The sequence below is a fragment of the Hydractinia symbiolongicarpus genome, chromosome 11, assembly GCF_029227915.1.
Source record: "Hydractinia symbiolongicarpus strain clone_291-10 chromosome 11, HSymV2.1, whole genome shotgun sequence".
Lineage (NCBI taxonomy): Eukaryota > Metazoa > Cnidaria > Hydrozoa > Anthoathecata > Hydractiniidae > Hydractinia > Hydractinia symbiolongicarpus.
In genome coordinates this window covers 6843923-6854414 of record NC_079885.1, presented here as the reverse complement: position 1 = coordinate 6854414, position 10492 = coordinate 6843923, and the positions used below count along the sequence as shown (strand labels likewise).

Below are 10492 nucleotides of genomic sequence, written 5' to 3'. Positions count from 1 at the left end.
ATACTCAAACTGGGAACACTTAGCCAAAACTAAAGCTAGCTATTTATGCTTAGTAAAACACTTATAAAGTGAAGCAATAGCAATGTAAAATTAATAACATTACAGTTCAACAAACCAAAGTTTTCCGTTTGTTAGTCAGCTAACAGCTTTATGTAGCATTTTGAATTTTAGGACAATACATTAGTTACACGCCAGGGCATCATTAATTATGCAATAAATAAAATGCAAACAAATATGGCTACATACGCGGCAAAATAAAAAACTTTTAGAACTTGAGGCATTTAAGTGGCTTTTCCTGGAAAATGCGAGTCTGCTTGCTCCAGCGACATAAAAACTAAGCGTCTAGAAATATCAAAGTTCTTACTATTTGTAATTTCAAATCCACTTTAAACTCTAACCTTTATTTTCTACTTCCAACTTTACTTTACATCTAGCTCCACTTCTCACTTCACTTTTCTACTTCTTCACTTGGTCTCTTTTATTTTTAAATATATAGCTATGCTTTTTTGAACCAATTTTTTCCCTTTTTTTCAAGATAAAGGAATCGTTCTTCTGTGCTTTCTTTTGGTGGGCTTACTTTAGGGTCATTATATTATTTATCGTCTATTTACCATGTTACAATGGTTAAATATTTTAAAGAGTTTTAAAAGAGTTCGAAGACCTAATCATATTGTAACGAAAATTAACGTTCTAGAATTTTTTGTTTTTTGGGATAAAAACACCAGTAGACATAAATTATTGAAGAAAATTTGTGCCAGTAGAAACTTAAACAGGTTATTCTGGTTTAATCATCGAAAGTGTTTTGTTGTAAACAACGATTTTAAAAACATCTTACACTGTGGATTATAGTTGAAATGTTCTCTCTGTTAATTTTATTTTGGATGATAACAAAAGTAAAACTAACCTACTTTTTGTACATTCTTTTATTTCGGTAGTGCAAACAATGCTCTCAGTTATCAGATAAATGCTGGCAAACTTTATTCAAAGTCTTCAAAGTTTTTCTCTGCGAAAAGGTAATATTCGACACATATTGTCGAAAGAGAATAAAATATTTAACAGTTTTTTTGAAAATAAAGATTGAATGAAACTTGAATTATGTTTTCTTGATTTTAAAAGTAACATAATTTCTCTCTGTAATTCGAATTTTTACTCTCTAAAGCTGAAAGTTTGAGTTACACAGACTTTCTATAATTCAAATCTCTCTATAATTGAAACAAAATTTTTTCCCGTGGGAATTCGAATTAAGGAGAATTACATTATTCCGCGGGTAGTCGAAAATAATGACGCGAGGAACCATTTTGAACACATGTATTACGGCTATTACAATAAAGTGGTGATCATTACATTTCGTTTTACTACTGTCATGCGCAGGAGCTTGTTTCCTTATCCCTAATTTTTGAACATGGACTTGTGCTGAGAAGTTTCATGATTCCAATGAATTTTATCTAAAGCCTTATTAAAAAAAACTACTAAAAAGGCGGTGTTGCAATATTGATCTTATGCTGGCTTTAATATACTATTTCAATTTGATTACAGAAAACAATTAGACAGAAAAGCGAGTTAATACTCTGCTTAATGAATTAATGAACTGATTGGTTGGAAATAAATCTAAAATTATAATTATTATTATTATTATCCTTATTATCCTTTAGAATGCAAATTGCAATAGAGCATATCTGTGGTATTTAACCATTAAAAAATCATGTATCTATATTAAAATACCCGTATGCGTCTGTCTGTCTGTCATGCAAAATAGTAGCTCTTAACTGCGCGAGTAGCGAGACGCACGCAATGCGATATAAAAAGGAAGGGCGAACCCGTGAATCTTTCCACGGGCTAACGAATAGTATGATAATAGAATCGAAATAAGAAAAATTCTGAACGTTATAAAGTTTATCGCTACCACTACCAACTGGAGATCTACGCGACAAATAAAAAATCAGAAACTGGAGTAAATTTGGAGAACTAGGGAAAAACGCCATATTCCAGATTTTAGTCCAAAAATCAAAATTATTTTGCCTATAATTTCAAGTTAAATTTGTTTTAAATATACCAATGATAAAAAATCAGTAGATCAATATATGCGCTGAGTCATACCTACGTTTATATTGAACAGCATTCTTTTCCACGCCCCGATTTTGTAGAATAAAAAATCTTGATTGCCACGTTTAAAAATCGTATACCTTATCAGTAAAATTTTCGTCCAAGAAAAATTTGACAGGTTAATCTTTCGTCACTACCTAATTATTTTGCCGCTTTTTCACAACGTAATTTTTTTCTGTTGTTCAAAAGATTGCTTTTTTTTATTGACCTTATTTTTATTATTATCTTCTTACCATCGGTATATCTCTTTGACAATGAATTAAAGCTACCTTTACGTTAGGTTTCAGAGTCCGCCATACATTTGTCTCAGACTGCGGGTAAACTGATTATCTATCAGTTTTCTTTTTTTACGTTTTTATTGTAAGAATAATGCGTAGAAGTTTTAATATATTTTATTTCATTTTTTCCGATCACACAAAGACTTAAAAAGACTTCTTACCCCAACTAGTTTAAATTTTTTAAAAATTTTGCCAAAGGATGTTAAAGCGACTTGGAAATTAGAAGAAAAAAAAACATTTGATTTATTATTGATGTGTCATGGACAAATTGAACAAAGATATTTTGTTGGTCATTTTATGATTGTCATCGACGAAATAAAAAGAAAAACAATTAAACAAAAAAAATTAAAATTAAAAAAAATTATATTCAGTTTGTGGAATGATATCTTTGACCTTATCAAAATAACAAGAATAACTACACTTTTTGTTTATATTTTTCTTCTTCAAGAACTGTGTTGTTATAACATTAACCTTATACTTATCTACAATAGTGATTTCCAAATATATATACAATAAACTATTTTTAGATCCAGATCTATTTGAAGGAGATATGGTGGTGGATGAAAAGCAAAAACAGGAAATTCTAACGAAGACAAATTCATTTGCAGCAGTGAGAGGACATGGTAGAACATGGCCATTTGGTATCGTGTGGTATGAATTAACACCAGAAATAGGTACTGTGCTTCTGCATCAATGTCTTGGTAAAAATAACTTCAACTTTGAACAACAATGGAGTGACATTCATATCACATTGGTTAAAAATAATTGTATAAACAAACCATCATAGAACCAAAACAAAAGTGGTCACAATGAATGAATTGATATGGCAAAGGAACAAAAACAAAATGACTAAAAATAGTTTGACAATTTAAATTAACAAAATGCTATATACAGATTTCACTAATAGATTTAATGATGAGAAAACATTTTTTCTAATACTTTTATTTATTTGTTTATTTTGTTTGTTATGATTATAGACCCAGGATAGCTTCTTAGTTGCTATTGGTACTGTTATCAACGAGGGCCGTATGAAGCCCATTTAAATCTCCCTTTTAAAGCAACCTTAGAGGAAAGAATACGGAAGGAGAAACAATTCTGTACGCTTTAAATGTATTGAATTTTCTATTGTTTTTAATTTCAAAAGAATCAGTACGCGAGGTGCTCGACCGAGTCTTTGTCGCAAAAAATCATCAGATTCCATATTCTCCTTTAATGGGGGCTAACTTTTTTACATGGAAATCTGACTTAACACGCCGCAAGCTCGGGAAATTTGTTTGGAAAATGTCCCTAATATAAGTCGATAAACATTGTTCATAAAAACTCCAACAATACATTTGGAAATAAGCGTTTAACCGTGATGTTAACCCATTTTTACAGGCTTGAGTATACCAATTTAATCAGGAAAAAAATATTGATAGGTACGCGCCGGACAATAGCAACAAAAGCGGTGCAAGCACAGCAACTGCCCTAACTAGACAACTACGTAAAATACCAATCTTATTCTTAAACTAAACGCTAAAAAGATATGTTATTTTACAATTTTAAAGCTCTTAGCTTGACTCGGCTAGGGATTGAAACCACGACCTTGCAGTAAACGTCTTAACACCAGGCTATCAGTCAGTCAGTAAGAAAGAAAAAAAAGTTTAACTCCAAGTTAGAGAAGCTCCATGACTAAGCTTTAATTTTTTTTCTTTTAGCTAACAATAGCGAAGCAAAAAAAGGAGTAATGGAAGCTATCGCGATGTTTCAAAAATATACATGCGTTGTGTTTCACGATAGATGGAGGTATCCACACAATCTGTATCACGGATACATCTCTTTCCAAAAGGGAAAAGGAGGGTAAGAAAATTAAATTCTCTGTCAAAGTAGTCAGTAGCTGCGAAAAGAGCGTTTAGTAAAGGGAAGTTTTTGTAAGTAAGTAACGAGAAGAATAAGGAATTAGGTTATTTGGTTAGATCCAATACCTCCAAACTGCAATAACTTTTGCTGACGTCAACATATTTAAAATTATCGATTATATAAAACTGCTCTTGTTTTGTGAAATCTTGAATGTGTATATATAGCTAATTTATTTGCTTGTTTTCTCTAAAAGCGTGAGAAAGTAAAAAATTCTTCTTTGTGCAGTGTATTCTCATAAAGATATGTATATCTTGTGTGTGTAGGTATAGTAAAATAACGTGTCGCAGAATCGAAATACATTTTATTTCGGCTAATATGATAAACTTTCTTTCATTGCAGATGCAGTTCTGAAGTTGGATATAAAGGAAAAGGAAAGAAACATGTTATCTCGTTAGGAGCTGGATGCTATTACAATATAACTGTAATGCATCAGATTATGCATGTTTTAGGTATGATGGACTTAGAGTTTAAATCCAACACTTTAAAATTCTTTATAAGTAGCACGCTATTTTCTTCAATGTGTTTTTGAAACTCGCATTATGCAGAAAGCGTAGAAAAAACGCTTAAAATCTAAAAGCGTGTTGTCTGTCAATTAAGCTTTAATTATCTCTAATTTAAAGGAGCTACGAAACGGGCTGTTAATTTAGCTTGAATTTAGTGGCTTGCACAAGAGTCAGACTAATAACAGGAAAAAAAATTACGAGCACCGAGGAAAAAAACAACATCTAAAATTCTTTTAAATATTACATTGGACAACCTAAAAATGACAAAAAAATTCCTTACGTTAATTAATATCTATAATTTAATCCATATAGGTATTTACTATGGAATTAAATCAAGCCTTCGGATGAAATAAACTTTAAACTTTTTTGAACTAGCTATCTAGCTATAATCTTCAAATTTGCACATCAAATTTGTACATAATTACTATTAATATAATCTTAAAGCAAGTAGCATAGCATTTTCACCAAGAATAGCTTCTCGTGTTGTCTTTGTTTCCTCGTCAAAACATCAAAACAAACTTTTGATTCACTGATATTTAATATTTTAATAATTACCATTTAATATTAAAATATTTAATATTAGTGTTTAGTATTCTACAACGTAGCTTATTTTAGCGCCCCAAAAAGATGCTAAAAGGAAACGTATATTTTTTTATAAGGTAGCAAATTCATCATAACAAAAGTAATTTTTCATAATTACTGCACAGTTGTAAAGTGTGTATAATTACTTGTACTCGATCTTTTGAGTGGTCTATTTAAAGACTGTTTGCCACTTCGAAAGAATTTTCGCGAAACGGAAGTGAAAAATAACCTTATTACACACCTTCAACCAGAATGGGTGATATAAAGACGTCTATATCGGAGACCTCACTTAAACTGTTTTGTAGCCCTTTTAAGCATTGCTTATGCTCTGATGAACATTGTTAAACTAAGAAGAATTTTTCTTCACTCACATCACCTTAGGCTTTTATCATGAGCACAATCGACCAGACAGAGATAATTATGTCACGATCAATTGGAAAAATATTATGAAGGGTAGGTAGCTGTGCATTTGCATTATTTCACCTTACCAAACATTGTGATATTTACTTAAACTCAGGGAGTTTAGTGGAGATGAATTTAAAATCGTTGTAGACAATTAAAAAAAAAACCCTACACGCTAATAGTAATCATTTTCCTTCAGCATTTTGACCACTACTACAACGGGAGCGTATTTTGTTATTATTTTTTTTTATTCATCGTGCAACTTAAACAATTATTTTCTTCTGGACTAAATATTATATTGTCTTTGACAGGCTATCATGACAAATTCAACAAAAGATCCATCAAAGATGTCGACTCAAGAAAAGTTCCATATGACCTGCGTTCAATAATGCATTGTGCATGGAATGCTTTTGGTTGGACACTTGGAGATCTTACCATAGAAACAAAAGATCCTTTAGATAAATATGAAATCGGACAGCGGGCTCATCTTTCGGTCTCGGATCAATATCAGATTAACAAAATGTATTATTGCACGCAAAGTAAGTCACGTGACAATGAAGACATTTTTATAAGATTTTCAAAATCCACACGTTATGTGATGCATAAATGATTTACTTTCATTACAGTTGACAATTTCCCGACCCCCGGTCCAAAGCCATACACAAGACCACCGCAAGGTACGTAATTTAGAACGCCTATGAAACTTTTTGCATTGTGTGTCTCTTTCCGTCGAATCCCTTCTCGTCCCCAGAGTTCTTTGAGATAAAACATGGAGGTTATCTCTAGGAGCTCTGGGGTCGAGAATGCATCGAATTATTACCATCATATTGTTTCACAACTGTCGACGTTGTCGCTAACTGTTATGAATGTAATTTTTCATGTGTTGTACAACGAAGCAAATACTGTGCAAGAGACGCCGTGTTGTTCGACTTTAGTTTGAATCAGCGTCGGTTGTTGTAAAGACATTTTCTTCATGTCTACAACATAACAATGCCAGATTCTAATAAGGACGGGTTTAAAAACGAAGAAAGACGTATTTGTTTGAAATTGTTGAAAAGGTAGGCAACTATCCTTCAAATTTTCATTATTCCCATAGATTGTCAAGACCTTCGCCAGGATTGTGACTACATGGCCAAACAACTGAATCGTTGTAAAAATGATTGGAAATTTACAATGTATTACTGGTGTAAGCGTGCTTGTGGTTTTTGTAAATCTCCGCCGATAAAGAAAAAATTGATCCAAAGTTAAGCTATTTATTTTTTAGAATAACACATCTTTATAATTCAGTATATATTGTAATATAATTATGAAAATTTTATCCGCTGTAGTATTTTAGATTAGAAAATTCAAACTAAAAAAAAACACGTATCTTTGTAATTCCAGACTGCTCTTCGCGTCTCGCAGATCTCAGTCCCAACTAGGTTCTTACAAAACAACGAATAGTGGAAATGTCTTACAACAAAACTTATACTGAAACAGTAGGAAACCGCTGTGCCTTATATAGGAATTAGATACAACGTAGTTACGTGTTCTGGAAATGTAAAAGTTAACCTATCTGTTGGTAGCAAACCACACTCGAAAAATAACTAAGAATCAACAGCAAAAATTTATTTAAAACATAACTCCCATTTCTGGACGATCCAATTACTTTTCGTATTTCTCTATAACCATAAGAAATTCAACAGAAATATAAATTTGAGCTTTGATTTAAATAAAGACATGTACCTCCCTCAATTTCAACTTCTACTAAACCTTTATCCCGATTAGTTTTGAACTTCTCCCGGGAGCTAATTTTACGAAAAAAAGAATCTTGACCGATTGTTTTTTCTATAAAAGGTAAGAACTTGTTGTAACTTGAGTTTTTATTTCAGTTGACGTTGCAGGAAACTTATTATTTAATAAAACAATATTACATACTCAAAATATATTTTGGTATGCGTATTACTGTAAGCGCTTTACTATATTTCCCACATACTGCATACCTATACTAAAGCGCCCCACTCGGGTGTACAGCGCGGTTTACTTGCACCTGTACGCTCAACCAGATATTCAACGTCGGATCATCTAGCTAGTCTCTATATCAATAGCCGTTGTGCACTTTGCTGCAACGGCTGAATTTTTGTGGATATTTTATGACAAGTCTTTATAGCAATACTCGTTGTTCGTCCCTCCGTATGTCTGTCTGTTAATTTACACTATCGTTTGTCTTACAATCAAAAACGCCAATATGATCGCACCTATAATCATTGTAATAACCTCAGATCAAGTAATTTCATTACTTTGTGTTAACAGATGAAGACGAACAGTGATGAGGAAAAATGTGCAACACGTGATTTCGCGTGGAAGTTTTCAGGGCTAACGACTGGTTTGAAGAATATTTGACTTTTAATAGTATAAAAGGGTCATTGAGTCATCAAACGAGTATATGAATGCGTTACACAAGTTCATCTGAAGTTACTGTGAACATGGCGCCGAAATTGCAGATGTTATAAGGGGTAAAAACTTTTTGTTAAAAGTCAGAACAAATACAGTTGATACTATCAGAAATAACTTGTAAGGACAAAAACGTTTATTTAATTAAAATACAGAAATGTAAAAAGAGAAGTTCCAACATGACTTTTAAGAAAATAAATACAAACTGCTACTTACTAGCTACAAGTAAATGGACTCTTGTAAAACCACATAACTTTTGTTATTATATTTAAAGATAAACCTCATTACTTTAAATGTGCCACAAGAAATAAAAAATCAACAATATGAATACGTAAATATACACTAAGGACACATAAACACTTAAAATCACAAAATTGTCATGGAAGGTAAAATATACAAGGCAACATAAACAGCACGTACATCGGAATGTAAGGGAATAATAATTTAATTACAAGCTCGTGAGCTTGTATTAAAGCGCAAATGTGTCGCAGAAAAATGGAAATTTTTGCCTCTCTGAGCACCGAAACGGGAGTAGTCGTCTGTTCGAGTCTCATCTTGGTAATTATTCATTTTTTTTTTTTTGCTGTTTATATAAATAAGTGTTCAAAATCATTTTTTAACTAACCGGTAAAGTAAGTGTCTGCACCAAAGTTTACAAAAGTGAATGTAGGCAGAATGAAGGTCTCTCAAATGCCTGGAAAGTAAGAAACCTTTATCGACTATCAACTTTCTGCATTTCTCTTCTGGGCTTCACGTTCGAGGAATTTTCCGTTCAAGAAGATCTCACAAATCAATTTTAAAAAATAACTACATAGTGTGTAACAAATATTATAGCCTATCTGAATAGCAAAATATGTCGTATCTAACCTTCGTAACAGAAGTCACAATCTGATAGGCTGTTTTTTGTAAACTTTATTTGCGAGGTTGTTTACGTATGTCATACGTCTTGTTAATTTAACATTAATTTGATTGTTTCTTCTTTTAATTATTCTGTATTATTTATGTTCTTTCCTGTCCGTGTCCGCAAGTAAACTTGAAATAATTTTTAAATTTTAGTGTGAATCGGAATCACATTTTCCATTCCATTTGAGAGTGGAAATTTAATTTACTCCTTCGTACAAGAGATTTTCTTTGGATATGTTACTAAAGATGTTAAAACGTTACAACAGCCTATAGCACGGAGAGTAGAAGACCACTTACACTCGGCAAAAGACAATCCTTGAACCTCTAGCAGATAAGTTGACTTATAATTATTACTTCATTGGTGAAACAAGAACGCACAATGCTTAAATGCAGCATTGAAAGAAGAAATCTTCTAAGGCGAAACGCACGAGTTGCCTAAAAAATGCAATAAAAACATTGATATTAAATGATATCAATATTATCATGTCGTGAACAAACAAGTTTATTCTAGGTTATGTTTCGAAAGCTAATATTTTTAAAGAACTTTGCAGACGAGATGCCTGACCAAAAAATCGCAAAGACGTACGCTAATTTGTCCAACAGAAAATACATCAATATGGCTCAAAAGACAACACGAAAATTGTGAGTTACGGGAGTTTTTGGGAAACTTGCTAAACGAATTTACCATGCTGGGCGAATTTTATATTTATTTTGGTAAAGGTGGTAAGTAAAAAAGCAAGAATTTGAAACACCAGCGTTTGACTTCAGTAAATATGAAAAGAGTAGAAAAAGAAATGGAATTTAATATAGCTTTTCTTTCTGTCGCATTAGCATTTTGCGGTAACTATGTTAAAGAAGTTAAACTGCCTCTTGGTAAGCTCTCCAATGTGCATGAAATTCATCACATAAACCTTCTACAGTAGTGTGTGAATCAACGGGAAAAAAATTTCGTAGCACATTCTCTAAAATACTACCTAACTTCAGGTAAATCTCTTTTTTTTTCTCTGATTAAAGGTTTTGTGCATTTTTTATTATTGAGATGTTGAATGGCAGATTTTTCTGTAAGTAATTCACTGATACTGCATAGAACATTAAGCAATTCTTCTCGAAAGAACTTTTGTCATTCCGTGAAAGAGGCCGGATCTGAAAGCAACATTTTGGTTTTAGCCCCAATATCAATTGTATTAATTGACAGTTGATTGACACTAAATGTCACACCTCCATTGACCATACCAATAACTGATTTCAGGCTTTGCATTTTACTATTGCTACACAAACAGTTCTTACGAACAAACTAACTCATAAGGTTACTGAGAAGATTTCCCACGGTGGAATACAAAGAAACTAAAACTGCCTGAAATTACAACAGAAAGCTTTCAGAGAGTTGTG

At 32.2% G+C, this 10492-nt stretch overlaps 1 protein-coding gene across 1 annotated transcript; it reads left to right on the top strand.

Moving 5' to 3' along the window:
• Positions 1 to 612: 612 nt before the first annotated feature.
• Positions 613 to 7015, top strand: LOC130613383 (zinc metalloproteinase nas-6-like). Its single transcript, XM_057434738.1, has 11 exons — positions 613 to 773; positions 936 to 1013; positions 1653 to 1681; positions 2909 to 3135; positions 3359 to 3407; positions 4079 to 4220; positions 4620 to 4729; positions 5747 to 5818; positions 6079 to 6306; positions 6394 to 6444; positions 6864 to 7015. The coding sequence occupies exons 1-11, from the start codon at positions 613 to 615 to the stop codon at positions 7013 to 7015; spliced, it is 1299 nt and encodes a 432-aa protein (XP_057290721.1).
• The last annotated feature ends 3477 nt before the right edge of the window (positions 7016 to 10492 follow it).